At 34.3% G+C, this 17,500-nt stretch overlaps 1 protein-coding gene across 6 annotated transcripts in view; it reads left to right on the plus strand.

Annotated features, from left to right (window-relative positions):
* The window catches only part of LOC137652319 (mechanosensory protein 2-like), a 379,767-nt gene that overhangs the window by 161,938 nt on the left and 200,329 nt on the right, over window positions 1-17,500 (plus strand). For 3 of the 6 annotated variants that reach the window (XM_068385652.1, XM_068385655.1, XM_068385656.1), the window contains exon 2: window positions 5,665-6,256. The exons of the other annotated variants lie outside the window; for them this stretch is intronic. Coding sequence is in view for 1 of the 3 variants with exons in the window: in XM_068385656.1 (XP_068241757.1) it covers window positions 6,217-6,256 (40 nt within the window). In the remaining 2 variants the exon portion in view is untranslated. The remainder of the gene's footprint in view (window positions 1-5,664; window positions 6,257-17,500) is intronic. 6 annotated transcript variants of the gene reach the window in all.

Consider the following 17,500-nt stretch of genomic DNA (forward strand, 5'->3'; position numbering starts at 1 on the left):
TTAGGAAAAGCATAGGATGGAGAGTGGTTCTTAAAGAGAATGAGATTATGAAAATTAAAATGCCTCTTTCTGTAAAAAGATGAGTATTTAATCAGATGGTCCTATCAGTAATAGCTTACGCATCAGAAATTTGGAGCCTTAGAACAGTTCTTTCCAGAGCTATGGAAAGAATAATGATAGGAATAACACTAAGAGGCAGGAAAAGAGTAGCATGAATACAAGAAGAGCAAACTAATGTAGAGGATATTCTAAAATCAAGTAAAAGAATTGGACAAGGGCAAGACATAAATGAGAATGACAGAGAAGAGATGGACAAAAAAATAACAGAAGGGGTCCCTAGAGGTTGCAAGTGAAGCAGAGAAGACGATGGATTAACGAGCTTTAAATAATTGCGGGTTTAGACTGCCATAGAAAAACCATAAACAGACGAGAGTGGAAGGATATGACTGAGGTCTTTGTCCTGTAGTGGACTATCAATGGATGATGATGATGTTTATCAAAAAATCTAAGAGGATTCAGGCTCTTTTGTTTCCTTGCACTCCATCTGCTGTTCATTCTAACGGGATATTATTATTTGTGTTGAGATGAAGTTTTAACAAAGTACTTCAAAATAGGCTATGTAAGATATTAAAATTAGTCTCTCTCTCTCTCTCTCTCTCTCTCTCTCTCTCTCTCTCTCTCTCTCTCTAAAAGCTAAAAGAAAATGAAAAATTCCTGAAATTTTTTCTCGCTAAAATCTCTCTTGAAATAATGTTTTTATATTACGTTAAGATATTCTTAAGAAATATTACCTTATAGATGTGAAAGGAATTTATTCCACTTTGAATAAGCTCTATAAAATAATCTCCTTTCTAATGTTTTTCTTCTCCCTTCCCTTCTTTAGGAATATTTCCTTCTCTTTCCATAATAAAACCCCTTAATATGTTTTAGTTACTCTTGTATTATACCGCATTTTATTTTATTTTTCTCTTCATTATACTTTTTCGTTTCCCTCTGAGGTGTATCTGAAATGTCTCTGGCTTCACTACCCTGTGTTTTCTTTATGACTCCGAACGAATCATTACATCCTATTGACATTTGTGTAATTTCCCAATTATATACGGGAGGGTTCTAATTTACGTCATTTGATATACCCTTGGGTCATTTTGATTTCATGTGTAACTATTTTTGTAATTATACTAGTAAGTTAACTATGTTTCCTGAAATAAGCTGCTTGATATTCTTGCTTGCAGTTCGCTTTCCCACTGTCCCCGGCACTGGTGTCGCTCCTCGCTTAGTGCCTTCGAGCAGCAATGTTTGCGTAAGCCTAATATTTGCCTTTGGACTGCCATTCTGCCCCTCCTAACCCCCAACCCACCAACCCACAACCATTTCCTGCACGGCTCCTTTAAGAAGGGCAAGAATCAAGAGGCAACTTTCATATCAGTTCGATGTTGAATTCTGTTTTTAATAGCCAGGTCATTTCATCCGGATTGTATATTATCTGTAACTCATTGCAATTTATTGGCGAATACAGAGACTTGAATCTGCTATTTCACACAGGCAAGTGTAGGATTGTATTTGAGTTATTATTCGTGCGATTTATATTTAATTATGATATTTTGTTATTAATCTTTATTCATATCAATAACTAAAAAGCACTTTGTACTTCAGTGACTTGGGATTTTAGTTTCAAATTGAACTAATATATGAATTAAATATATAATTTGTAAATCATTTTTGGTTGGGGGAAGGACGAAACAAATCTTGACATCTGTATGTGCTAGGTTCTTTAGTCAAAGGTATGAAAGACGGCCTCTGTTTTGCGGATGAGTTATAAATAACCTGTTCAATCAGCAGCTAAACAAAAGATCTCAGACATTCCTTGACGTTATGCGTTTGTCCTGAGGTCCTCGAGATGAAGGGGCCTGAAAAAAATGGCGGGGGGTGGGAAGAAGTGGATGAGATTGGTAGGAAAGAAATCTAAAAAACAAGAAATCTATAGATACGGGGGAAATCTTTCTCTCTTTTATCTCCTTTTCCTTGCTGCTCTACTTCTCACCACGGAGAGAGCTTGCTTTGCAGAAAAGAGATGAAACATGGTAAATATTCAACTTTCTCTTTTTTCTTTTCCAAAAAAGGGTTTTCTACTCTTTCTTTCTTCTAAATAAGTGTCATTCATCTATTTCTGTTTTCTTCTTTCATTCTATAAAGAAAGAGGGTGAGAGAAAGAGAGAAATGCTGGAGAAAAGAAAAACTTTCTTCTTGGCCGCTCATTCCTCATCTTCCTCTTCTTCCGACTTCTTTGGGCTGTCTGACTGGCATTATAAATATCCAATCTCTATGAGCCCGGCCCATGGGACACCAGCACATTACTGGAGACGATTCACAACCGTTAGTCCAAATATGTGTCACCTAATTTGTCAGTTGACGTCGTCCCCGTTAGCTGGGAGACATTTCGAGGGGATTCATAGATGTACGATACACAATAGAACTGCTCCCCTCTGGAGTTGGAAGAGGCGTCTGAGCTCATAGAAATAGGAAACTTTGCCGTATTGTGTGCGTACCAAATGGAAAGGAAAGAAATTTAATTCTATGTTTTCTTTTGAATTACTTGTTGTCGAGGTGGGAGAGGGGAGGGTAAGTATCAGACCTATATTTGGAAATTAAAAGTTTTTTTCCGTAAGGACAATTGTGAAATGTTTTTGAGCGGCTTTGGCGAGACATTTTATATTATTGTTGATATCTCAAAAGGTTTCAAGTTGCGCCTACGTGCCTTTATCTTAAAATTTTTACTTTGAAATTGCTTAGCTGGAAATACTAAAAGAGGATAATTTTGTCTATCGTGTACTGATATTAAAGCACATTGTATTTTATATGTGACTTAGTGGCCAAGATATAGGAAGGTACTGTGAAAATAAATATTTTACCATCTAACTCTTTCATTGTTCTATTTTAAGTGCTATTCTTGTGTTCCTTCTATCAATGGTTTTCTCTCTTTATTATCTTTGTATTTTCTATTTGGCACTTATTTTGATATATATTGAATACTATTGTTATACTGTTTGTTTTGCTCGTGGTAATGATTAACTGGTCTTTGTTAGGTAACACATAGAGGGAAATCATCCTTTTGTACACGGTACTTTTATTTTCTCTCTCTCTCTCTTTCTCTCTCTCTCTCTCTCTCTCTCTCTCTCTCTCTCTCTCTCTCTCTTATCAATTTTTGGATTCTTCCATTCACTTTTTCATAAAGCACAAGGTCAAAACATGAGTTGAATACTATTCGGGGCCAAATAAGAAATTATAGAATCTTTACAACCATAAATGATCAGTTGCAATAAATAAAAAATTGGAGCGATTTGGTCAGTCTACTGAAAAATCTATGGTCAGAGTTTAGTCAATCAAAATACACTGGGAAATGGTCAGAGGATATATGTTTCTTCAGTTTTTTTATGCCTTTTCTCCTTCTTACTGGAATTATTGATGTTTAATTTGTCCTCAAAAGCTTCGGCTCTTTGCATTTGTTACAACATTCAACCATCTGCTTTCCTTCAGAGTGAAGGGTAAACTTAGCGCAAAAATCTACTGAGCCTGAGGGTTTCGTTTTGGAAGACGTTCTCGAAATTGCTAAATTATTGTCACTGTTCTCGTAGAACCTTGAATTTTCAATATATATATATATAATATATATATATATATATATATATAATATATATAGATAATATATAAATATATATATATATATATATATATATATATATATATATATATTTATATTTATATCAGACATATGATTATTTTTGGATAAATTTCATATGCAGAAGATTTATGTATGTTATTGATGACTATATTCATGAGTTTTATTTGTTAATAAGAAATAGAGAGACAAATGCAGTTAGTAGTAATTGTAAAGATATAGAAAGAAATAATCGTTGGCACAGGCCATTCCCTTGGTCGGCCCGTAGGGAGAGATCATCTCTCACTGTTGCTTATATATCGTCGTCCTGGGCGTGTCAAGCTATCCTCAATCACGTGACTATTTACTCGGTTTTCGCGCCTCCTTTCCTGGGCCCCATGAGTCATTCAAGAAAGGAACAGGACGTCGGGAGATGTTTACGGAAAGTATCCCTGGACTCAGCGAAATTAACTGAAAACAACCTGCCTAACTTCTCGTTCACTCCCATGTCTCTCCTTAATTCTTTCTATATCTTTACAATTACTACTAATTGCATTTGTCTATTTCTTATTAACTAATAAAACTCATGAATATAGGCATCAATAACATATATAAATCTTCTGCATATGAAATTTATCCAAAAATAATCATTTGTCTGACATATATATATATATATATATATATATATATATATATATATATATATATATATATAAGAGAGAGAGAGAGAGAGAGAGAGAGAGAGAGAGAGAGAGAGAGAGAGAGAGAGAGAGACGTAATTGTGCATGAATATTAGTATATATAAGTATATACCTAATAGACATTCGAATATATACTGTATATATATATATATATATATATATATATATATATATATATATATATATATATATATATATATATATATATATATATATATATATATATATATAAATATATATATATATATATATACATATATATATATATATATATGCGTGTGTGTGTATGTGTGTGCGTACGTGTGTATGTATGTATATATGTATATACTGTATATATGGTGTGTGCATATACGTATAGCTGTATACATGGAAGCATGCATACGTATATACACATATAAAACACACCACCCCACACACATATACAATATATGTGTTTGTGTAGTTGAGTACACAAACGCTTCTGCTTGTGGATGTAAATACGCATATATTCACATATACCTCATATTGCTGTGTATAGCATTTACTTGATTAAATTCATACATATGAAGAATTTCTACATGATTTTATCAATCAAGTATGACCCTTTTTATTCTATTCAAAGAGTTTATTTCAAACATTAGGTATTTTATTGAACAATTAGTGTTTTTATATTTGTATGTAATCGCATTGTTTCCAAATAAGGGAAAAAACTCCCAGGTTGACCTTTTGTTTAGTTTTTCTTCTGATTTAATTGTGTCAGGTTGATCTAACCAATAATTCTATTGCAGTGCATTGCCCAGTATCATATTTACACATTTTTTTTTCTTATTTATTTGTTTATTCAACATTTTTAACTGTCGTTTTATAAGTAACATGAATATGCTTAGTCATTCATACATACATACATACACACACACACATATATATATATATATGTGTGTGTGTGTGTGTGTGTGTGTGTGTGTGTGTTATATGTATGTATGTGTGTGTACACAATAATGTTGTAGGAAAGTTAGCACGAGACTGACTTCATTTTAGAAATGTTTAAGTATAAGGTAGAGCGGTTGGCAGTTATATAACTAACCAATTGTTAGTGATCTTGGTGAACGGAGGAATAACAACCGAATTGTATGAACAGGAAATAATCTGAATCGACTTTTCATGTCCTTTGTTAGTATTTTTTTTTCTTTTACACATTTTGAATCTCTGTAATAACCGGCATTGTTTATACCTATGAACAAAATGAGGTTTTAAACCTTTGTCCAACATAACCAATGTAATTGTTATTATAATTATTATTGTTGTTATTATTATTTACAAATGTTACAGTTAAAAAGTAACCATTTTAAGAAGGCGAAATGTCGCACCGTTGATGAAGGTGTTAGATCGTGCTACTTATGGAAATCCGGATTATTTGGGAACACGTAAGAGACTAAAGGCAAGCTCGCAGAAGGAATGCAAGACGCTTTGAAAGACCGCAGCAGAGAGCTGATTTGTGGGAAGGCCGTCGCGGTGAGGTCTTGAGAAAAGCCGAGAGAAGTGGTATTCGAGTGCCTTTTCCTCTTTTCCTACGCCTCCACTCAGCTCCCACGCCCCTCCTACCTCCACTGCCGCGTCCTTCTGACGTCTATCCGTCCTCCTAATCCTTCCTGCTGTTACTCCTGACACTCGTTCCCTCCATTATCCTCCCGGTTTTGTCCTATTCCGTCGATTCGATTATCTCCTGTTTCGACTATTTTCTGTTACTCTGAGTCTGTCTCTTCCTTTCTTGAACTGCCAAAGAGGAAGAGAAGATACCTAAAACCTGAATACTACAGCTCAACGCTTATTGGCACTCAAAATACACTGCTGCACGTCCGGAGGTAGAGCTTCTAGGCAGTCATGCCCCCTGGCAACGTTGCCAACGCCGTCCGAAAGATAGGTATGCATAAGGCCACTTTTTGTACCTCAAACGCTGATTAGCACGTCTTGGTTGGTCAAGTGTTCTCGCTTCATTTTCCCTCATTTCTTTATTCCTATTCATTTCTCTCTTAGTCTTCTTTGTCCGCATTCCCTTCCATTTAAATACATCGCTCATCCTCGTACTTATTTTCCCCTTTATGATTAGAAAGTATTTTAAATTTGGAAACTTTATGAGCAATGATTACCATTTACGTTTCCGACAAGATGTAAATTAATTAATAGTAACTCAAAGAATTGAGGCTAATAGTTATTCATTAACTTATGAAGACTAAGAGGGTAAATAAATGATGAAGATTTTGGCAGTTATTGATTGTTTATAAATTATATAGGCATATATGTATATATATATGAGTATAGATATATGCAAATATATTTATGTTATAAATAATTAGCTAAATGAAGTAGTTCCAGGAATTCCTGCTTCATTAGCAAAAAAAAAAAAAAAAAAAAAAAAAAGCATGCCTAACTTATAGCTGTATGTCCCTGCACTTGCTCCCATAAGAATTCGACCCGTGTGCTCCCATTAAAGTTCTCTGTTGGAATAGCTTAAACAAAGGAATAAGTACTGTAAGCGTGAAATGGGAAAAGATGTGGGAGGGCGGCCGGGGTTTAGCTCATGAAGAGGACTTCATAAGGTCTTGAGTAAATGGGTGGCTAGTTTAATAAAGACCGTTGTTTGGTCAGCTCTCTCTCTCTCTCTCTCTCTCTCTCTCTCTCTCTCTCTCTCTCTCTCTCTCTCGCCTCCGGTCTCTTTTAATATTTATGCTTTTTGAATCCACTGCTTTATTTGTTATGGCTTTGTTGTTTTGACTGCAGCGTGTGGTGCTATATAGTGATAAATCATTTTTTTATATACTCGACTCTGTGTTTGTGTTTCTTGTGTGTATTGCCACCAGAATTATTGCTTGATGTGTTCTCTATATTTCCTGTTGTCTATTTTATAGCATTTTGCGGTGCGGCCGTGAAAGATGTGCGCAATTGTATATTAAAAAATGAGTGTGAGCAAATTCTTCTTAAAACTGGTTTTATCTCTCTCTCTCTCTCTCTCTCTCTCTCTCTCTCTCTCTCTCTCTCTCTCTCTCTCTCTCTCTCTCTCTCTCTCTCCTGCACTTACATGCAAATCATAAATGTATTTCTATCATGATTCACCAATATACTGTATACACATTCATGTTAGCAAGCACAAAAACAGACCAGTAAGTGCTCTTATTATCTTTATTGTTTAATAAAAACCACGTACTTTTCAGCATTGACTTTAGCAGTTACATTTCCCATTATATATGCACCACACGATTAGTTTTCCCTACGGCGAAGAGAATTAAGCCTTATTGCAGTAATGAATGAGGACAATGGGCAACAAAAATGATTTATATTGTGCAACAAGTTTTCATTATTTTTTTTTTTTTTTTTTTGATAGAAGACAAATGATTGTCATAATGACTGAAGAGGAAATTGTGTCATATTTGAAAATTAAATTCTTTTCTGTATGGTAGATGAGCGGAATCCATCAAAGTTTTTTACTCTTTTTCCTCTCAATAAGTTGTGTTTTCGTCTTTTTTAGTAAAGCGTTAATATCAAGAGATAATCAACATCTTTTGGCGGGATCTGATCTTGAAACTTAAAACAAAAAATTTTCATTTAAATTTGAAGATCGGGCTTCAGATAATCTTTTTTTCGGTTGTCGTATAATATATATATATATATATATACATATATACATATATATATATATATATATATATATATATATATATACTGTATATATATATGTGTGTGTGTGTGTGTGTGTGTGTGGATGTATGTAAGTGAGGTTGTAATGCACTATTGAAAGTCATTGCAGAAACAAGATTTTCCTAGCATTTCGGTCGTTCCCCAAGAGCAGGTAATTATTTGGCCAAACCACTCCTTTCTGCCATCAGGAATCATTGATTAAGTGAGCATCATCCAATGTCCTGGGAGAACTATTTCATTTTAGCCCTTCCAATGAATAAACTGCACCCAATGATAAGGGACGCAAATTTCAAACACCAACAGAAACCAAACCTGGGCACAACAACGTACGAGTTTTCTTGTATTTGATTTTGATGTACTCTGTGTAAGACTACGGGACTGGTGCTCTGAACAGTTTGTTGGTGTGTTTATATATCTAGAATTTTATTTTGATTTCATCTTCATTCAGATAGTTAAAGAATGGTCCTTTTATTCGTGTATCATAGAAGTTCTAATTCATTTTTACAAGCAGTGTATTTATCTTTAATATACTAGACTCTGATGATGCCAGTTTTGGTGTAATCTCTAAAAGGATAAAAGGCATTTGCTAACTCACAGACGCACATACGCACAGATATACATACGTATATATATATATATATATATATATATATATATATATATATATATATATATATATATATATATATATATATATATATTAATATTATTATTATGTATATATGTATATATATATATATATATATTATTATTATTATTATTATTGTTATTATTATTATTACTAGCCAAGCCACAACCCTAGTTGGAAAAGCTAGATGCTATAAGCCTATCGGCTCCAAGCGGAAAAAATAGCACAGTGAGTAAAGGCAATAAGGAAATAAGTAAACGATGATAAAAATAGCAAAAAATTATTTTAAAAACAGTAACAATTTCAAAATAGATATATATGTCATATATAATCTATAAAACACTTATGTAAGCCTGTTCAACATAAAAGCATTTGCTCCAACTTTGAACTATTGATGTTCTACTGACTCGTATAACTGATTAGGAAAATCATTCCAGAACTTGGTCACAGCTGCAATAAAACTTCTAGAATATTGTGTAGTATTGAGCCTCATGATGAAAAATGCCTGGCTATTAAAATTAACTGCATGCCTAGTATTACGAACAGGACGTAACTGTCCAGGAAGATCTGAATGGAAGGGAGGGTCAGAATTATGAAAAATCTTATGTAACATGCTTAATGAACTAATTGAACGACGGTGCCAAATATTAATATCTAGATAAGGAATAAAAAATTTAATAAACCGTAAGTTTCTGTCCAACAAATTAGGATGAGAATCAGCAGCAGAAGACCAGACAGGAGAACAATACTCAAAACAAGGTAGAATGAAAAAATCAAAACACTTCTTCATAATAGATTGATATCCGAAAATCTTGAAAGACTTTCTCAAAAAGCTATTTTTTTGTGCAATTGAAGCAAACACAGACCTAATATGTTTCCCAAAAGTAAATTTGCTGTCGAGAATCATACCTAAAATTTTAAAAATCATATAAGGTCATGAAATTGATGCAAAGAGAGTAGCATTATCTGCATATGCAACAAGCTTCTTTTCTAGGCCAAACCACATGTCATGTGTATATAGTATGAAAAATAATGGATTAAGAACACTACCCTGTGGAATACTAGATATCACATTCCTATACTCACTATGAGGCCCATCAGCAACAACTCTTTGAGATCTATTACGTAAAAATTCAATATTAATGCTAAGAAACGACCCACCCACTCCCAACTGTTTCAGTTTGAAAACAAGGACCTCATGATTAACACGGTCAAAGGCAACAATAAAATCAAGGCAAATCATACGAACTTCCTGACCACAATCAAGGGATTTCTGTATAGCATTGGAGATTGTAAGAAAGACATCATATGCTCCAAGGCCTTTACGAAAACCAAATTGCAAATTAGGGAGCAGATGATTACCTTCAGCAAACCTATTAAGACGTTTTGCCAGAGGACGTTCAAAAACTTTAGATAATATGTGAGTTATGGAAATCGGGCGGTAATCCGTTAGACTTGAGCTACCACAAACACATTTACGTAGTGGAGTAACATTACCAATTCTCCAACAAGTGCTAAAAGCTCCTCTTCTTCCTAACTTGCGCAAAATAACCGACAACTTTGGAACTAAGAAATCTGCAGTCTTTATAAAAAATAAAGGAAAAATACCATTTGGGTCTACACTTCCATAAGCATCAAGGTCCATCAACGGAGCTTTAATTTCATGAGATCGAAAAGCTAAACTAGTTAGTTTGGCCTCAGGAAAACAGGGATGAAGAAGTTTAAGTTTATCATTATTCTGTTTACTGTCAAACACATCAACCAAAAGGGTTGCCTTTTCCTTTGGACAGTGAGTGACTGAGCCATCTGATTTAAGTAAAGGAGGAACTATTATATCTACACCAAAGAGTACAGATTTAAGGGTAGTCCACCACTTATGTTTCTGGGTTGTACCAGAAAGGGTTTATTCTATGGTTAAATTGTATTCCTTTTCTGGTGAAGCATAAACTCTCTGAGTAAAAGCTCTAAGCTAAGTATAGGTATTCCAAGTCAAATCTGATCTGTTACCCTTCCAAAGATGATATGCCTCCTGCTTCTCCAAATAAGCACGTCTACAATCATCATTGAACCAGGGTTTGTCCTTCACTCAGTACCTTAGCACACGAGAAGGGATACGCCTATCATTTATGTTGACTAGATTCACATTCAAAGGGACAACAGGATCAACACTACTGTACAATTGTGACTAATTCGAGCCCAAAAGATCATACAAAATCCCATTCCAGTGTGCTTGAGATTTCATATAAATCTTATATGAGTATAATATATCAGGGACAGGCTGCTCAGTCTTCATTACTAATGAAATCAAGGCAAGATCAGATGTCCCGACAGGAGAACCAACCTTACTTGTTACAACGCCAGGAAAGTCAGTTTATACGAGGTCCAGGCAATAACCAGACCTGTGAATAGCTTCACTTATGATTTGCTAACAGCCTGATTCAGAGGCAAAGTCTAAAGCTCTTAAGCCATGGCAATCGGTAGGAGAAACAGAACTTAACCCCTCCCTATGGTGAGCGTTGAAATCACCAACAAAGACAAAAGAAGCCTCTCTATCATTTTCTTGTATCTTAGCCATAATGGTAAGAAGACAATCGAAGATAGAATCATCCCTGACTGAATTCCGGTAGATCGAACACAAATAGAAGTTGTTATGCCTGCCACAAACTTTTATTACCTGAATCTCATGACATCCACAATCATAGCAGGACTTATGAGAAGCAGGGTACTCAGTCCTAATATACACCGCCATTCCCCTGGCCCTAGGGATGGCATCCCGTTTCAACATTATTGGCTTCTTAAAACCAGTTATATGGAGCTCAGATGACTGCCTCATATTAGAAAACAAAGTTTCTGAGCACAAGAGAATATCATACTTTCTGGATGTAACTGTAAGGTCTTGAATATTTGCATGAAGACCACAAATATTGCAATACAGTAAACGACATTGACGAAATCTAGGACGTACTGGTCCCGGATTTCGCTCAGTGTCTCAAGACAGCATAAGAATTAATGGTTATAAAAAAGAGACATCATACTTGAAAACTAGATTAACAAGAATTATAACAAAATCAATATGTACAGAAATATAAATAAAGTGATTGATCAAACCCATAGACTATTGAAAAAAAGTCGGACAAAAATAGTCAACATGGAGGAGCCAATACACCATGCAAGGCTAAATACCTTCCAGGATAGCCACTTCAACTGAATGGAGGAGGGTAAGGATGGTTTTCAGAAGAAAAGAATCAGATAAGGAAAAGACAACTTCTTGATAAACCACCAGGCATCCATGGCCCTTCTATTAAGCCTGCCCAACACACCATTTAAAAAAAGCAAGAGAAAAAAAATAAGATAGTATAGTGTGCCCGAGTGTACCCTTAAGCAAGAGAACTTTAACCCAGTACAGTGGAAGACCATGGTGCAGCGGCTAGGGCACTACCCCAGACTAGAGAACAATGGTTTGATTTTGGAGTGTCCTCTTAGAGGAGGTGCTTACCATAGATAAAGAGTCTCTTCTACCCTAACCAACAGGAAAGTAGCCACTGAACAATTACAATACAGTAATTAGCCCCTAGAGCAAAGAAGTGTTTGGTAATTTCAGTGTTGTCAGGTGTATGAGGAAAGACGAGAAACTATAGAGAGTAGGCCAGAGAGAGGGATCCAATTCATTACTGTCTAGCCAGTCAAAGGATTCAATAACTCTCTAGAGGTAGTATCTCAACTGGTGGCTGGTGCCCTGGCAAACCTAGTACCTATATATATATATATATATATATATATATATATATATATATATATATATATATATATATATAGTATATGTATATATATATATATACATATACATATATATATATATATATATATATATATATATATATATATATATGTATATGTATATATATATATATATATAAATATATATATATATGTATATATATGTATATATATATATATATATACATATAAATATATATGTATATATGTATATGTTATATATATACATATATATGTAAATATATATATATATATATATATATATATATATATATATATATATGTATATATATATATATATATATGTGTGTGTGTGTGTATAAATAACTATATAACTGAGGTTTTATGTAGATTTCATCACTTTCTATTTAATCTAAGAAAAATATACTATCAAATATTGGTTAGATATTGTTTACTACTGTAAGGGGGATTGTTCAGAGACTGTAAACTACTGGACGTTTTCTGATTACTGTTGTGGAAATATTGATGAAAATTAGATTAGGTTTTTTTTTTAAGTTAACTAGCATATTCTATTTCAAATCAAGGTTATTCTAAGGGCAGAAAGTCCCAATTAGATGATCATGACAAATGTTCATCAGAAGTCGAGTTTTTGTCCAGTTATTATCATCCTATTGATTACCATATTAAAGTTTGGTTAGTAACAGTGGGAGTGAAACATATACGGAGATTTGTACTAAAACCCGTGACCATATAAGTTCACCACTTTCCCCTTTGCCATCACGCTAGATTGCAAGAAAGTGATTATGATTATGAAAGTATCCAAAGGTCACAATGGAAACATTGCTTTTCTCATAAAGAAATGATAACAAGATTAAAGTTTTAGTGCTCATTTGTATATCAATAAACAATCTAACACATATTCATCATCTACTAATTGGTCAACCTGCAACAAATATACTAATAAAGAACCTAGATTATTTGTGACGTGTCATCAATAGAAAACATTGCATCATAATAAATTTCATGTCCATTGCCGGCTATTAAACGAAGAGTTACCTTTTTTTAACTTGGATGTTATCAGTCATGATTAACGTCTTCTGGAAGTAATATCCATCTAATCCTGATACCTTTGTGAATCTAAAACTTTTGTCAGAGCTGATCATATGAATATATTGCACCAGCCTTAACCAGAGCCGTCGACTAACGCAAACTTTAACCAAGGTTAGTCAGTCCACCAACCTAGGGTACCCTCCCTATATATATATATATATATATATATATATATATATATATATATATATATATATATATATATATATATATATATATCTTTCCAAAATGTTTATTCCCTTTTTGCCAGTCACAAGACTTGTCAGCAAAAATTAAAATTATCTAACTGTTTGCGTAGCCCTACAAGCGTTCTCAATTAAGAACAATAAATTCTTTGTTGCAAGTTATAATACATTATTAATCAACCATATTTCGACTTTCATGTCTACTTTCTTCATAGAGTAGTGAAGATCCGGTGTCATTATATTAAGGTTAATAAATCTTAAAATATTTCCACTATATTCTTCACAACATGGTCTTCATTCCTTCGGCGTAAAAACCCTTAGCATAAGCAAAGTTTTCATAAAGTGCATCTAATCGGAACATGATCCGTATGATCTTAATGCAAAATTTTTACCTTTCCAGAAATAACACTTTACAATAAATTCAGATTGTCTTAAGCAATGAATTGTGATATTTTGATAAAACGACATTTTCGCTTACAACGAGTTCTACATTTGGGAAATCGTTCACAAACTCTTGATGCCCATTATTGTTTACATCTTGCTAAATTTTTAAGGTAGCGACAGACAGCTTTCTATATTCACCAAAGTGCCGCCGTAGCAAATATCACTTCATATCAGAGACCACCGCTGTATTCAGGTCCTTTAAACCCCATAATTAATCTCCACTCCATAAGCCTTAATAGTGTCAACCATCTTAATTGTGAAGTCTCTGGCTGCCGATGGCATGAATCTCACTCGCGAATGCCTACCGTAGTTTCCAATCACACCCGATCACTGCCCCTCGTAGGCAGTCCCCGTTCCGTGCATCTCCCGACGACATGTAACTTCCTGAGCCCCTACCAGTGAGAAGAATATGATCGAAGTATGATGCCTGCAACAATTCTACTCCCCAAGACCAACCCTATGGCCGGTACTTCTACCTTTGTCATCTAACTGGCGATGTCATTTTTTTTTTTTTTTTTTTTTTTTTTTGAACAACCTGCTTCTGGGGATTGTATATGTTAGCTATACATACATATCCTTCGAGGTAATTGCCATAACGAAGAGAACTAATCTGTTTCCTCGTAGTTAATTTGTACGGTCGAATTCTCCAGTGCTCTCTCTTATTTTCTTTTCATAATTACAGGGATTATTAAAATTTTATGGTTTTGGGTAATGAGGATTTTAGGTTTATGAACTATCAATATTTCAAACCAATTAATTTTTAAATTCAGTTCTCTGATTAAGGGAATTATCGGTTTTTATGTTATTAGTACTATTTTTATCCATTTATTGTTTGGAGTGATTGAATATCATACTGTTTATGTACTTCTTTATTAATACCGAACTTGATTTAATTTGCTTGTTGAATATACCTCAAGTTTTTTTTATACAAAGGCTGTATTCTAAATGAAGCAACGTTTCTTTTCCATCGTAGAATTTTTATAATAAAGGTGTGCTAAACATACTCCCTTATCACATTGCCAAATGATATATTCTTCTACACCCTAAATGTCTTACCACACAATAATTGCTTGCATATTTTTTATGTATGTTTGTATGTTAGCACACACACACACATATATATATATATATATATATATATATATATATATATATGTATGTGTGTGTGTGTGTGTGTGTGTGTGTGTGTGTGGGTGTGGGTGTGTGTGTTGGAGTGTACATTTCATGATAATTTCCACTAAAACAGAGTTTGATCTGATAATGATTGCCATTAAGAAACATTAATTCATAAGTAGAGTTAAATTTCTGAATCCGACTTCTTCATTTTGCTTACAATACGATTATGAAATCATCATCATCATCAACATCTCCTCCTACGCCTATTGACGCAAAAGACCTCGGTTAGATTTTGCCAGTCGTCTCTATCTTGAGCTTTTAATTCAATACTTCTCCACTCATCATCTCCTTCGCGCTTCATAGTCCTCATCCATGTTGGTCTGGGTTTTCCAACTCGTCTAATGCTTGTGGAGCCCAGCTGAACATTTGGTGAACTAATCTCTCTTGGGGAGTGCGAAGAGCATGCCCAAACCATCTCCATCTACCCCTCATCATAATCTCATCCACATATAAAACTCGAGTAACCTCTCTTATAGTTTCCTGTCCTGCCATATAACTACCAATACCCTTCTGAGGGCTTTGTTCTCAAATCTACTGAATCTATTGGAGATTGTTACATTGTCATACCATGACTCATGTCTTTGATTTCCAAATTCTTCTTAACCTAGCCATTGTCTGATTTGCTTTTTTTTCAATCTTTCATTAAACTTTAATTCTAAAGACCTTGTATTGGTTCCTAAATACTTAATTGATTCTACTTCAATAATCCTTTCTTCTTCCAATGATATTTCATCTTCTATTACATAGTCCGTTTTCATCATCTGTGTCTTTATTCAATTTATCTTCAGCCCAACCTTGTGTGATATATCATGCATTCTGGTAAGCAAACATTGCAAATGCTGTGGTGTTCTGCTAACAAGGACAGCATCATCAGCGTACTCTAGGTCTGCTAAATTCCTATCACCAGTCCAGTCCAATCCTTCTCCACCATCTCCGACTATTCTACACATTATGAAATATATGAGGAGGATAAACAACATAGGTGACAGCACATTTCCTTGGAGTACTCCGCTGTTCTCTGGAAATTCATTTGATAAGACTCCATTAACATTAACTTTGCACTTGCTATGCTCATGAACAGACTTAATCAAATTTACATATTTAAACGGAATTCCATAAAAATGCAGGACTCTCCATAAAATTGGCCGATGAACACTATCGAGGGCTTTTTCCACAGATACCATCAAAAGTGGATTTCTATATTCTAGCCATTGCTGTACATGTCTTAGAATGAAAATTTGGTCAGTGCAACTTCTACCTTTTCGAAATCCTGCATGTTCATCTCTCAGCTTTTCGTCAATCTTTCTCTCCAATCTCTTCAGAATAAGCATACTATATATTTTCATTTCAACTGACGTAAGTGTTATGCCTTTTGAATTATTGTAATCAGACAGGTCTCCTTTTTTGCCCTTATCACCAACACTCCTCACTCCCATTCATGAGGTTTTTGCCTCTTCATGCCACATTCTACAAAATAATCTTGTAAGTAGTCTGGAAGTCATTTAATTTTCGGCCAGTATCATCTCGGCAGTTATTCCATCGTATCCAGGGGCTTTCCATCTCTCTAGTGTTTTGATGATAGCTTCAACTTCAAACACACTGAATTCATTCATGCTCACATCAAGGTCTTCATCAGCTTCATATCTCCTATTCATAACCTCACTGAAGTGTTCCATCCAACATCGTCTTTCTTCATTTTATGTTGTTATAACAGATCCCTCTCTCTTTTTGAGGGGTATATGCTTCTTCTTCTTTACCCCCATAGAGGTTTCATTAATAATTCTGTGAGCAATTCTTACACCATAGCCACTTCCTGAATTCATAGCTTTGTCAGCCTCTTCTGCTTTATTGTCTAAATATTCTCTCCAGTCATTCCTAGCTTTTTTTTACCTCACTATCAATACTGAAGTACTTAGCATGCTCTACCTTGTAATTTTCATTACTTCCTCGAAAACTTTCAACAACCAATTTCTGTTTCTGTCTCCTTTTTATAGTATCCAAAGTATTATTTGATAACCATGGCTTTTAACTGCGTGTCCCAAGACTTCACTACCAACTGATTGAAATATGCCCTTAATATCACACCATTTTTCATTAACTGTCTGCTCTTCGTCTCTTAAAGTCTCTAAGACTGCAAATCGATACCCACATTCAATTGAAAATGTTTCTGTGTGCTCTTCTTCTAAATGTT

This window comes from Palaemon carinicauda, chromosome 13 (genome assembly GCF_036898095.1).
Source record: "Palaemon carinicauda isolate YSFRI2023 chromosome 13, ASM3689809v2, whole genome shotgun sequence".
NCBI classification, from domain to species: domain Eukaryota; kingdom Metazoa; phylum Arthropoda; class Malacostraca; order Decapoda; family Palaemonidae; genus Palaemon; species Palaemon carinicauda.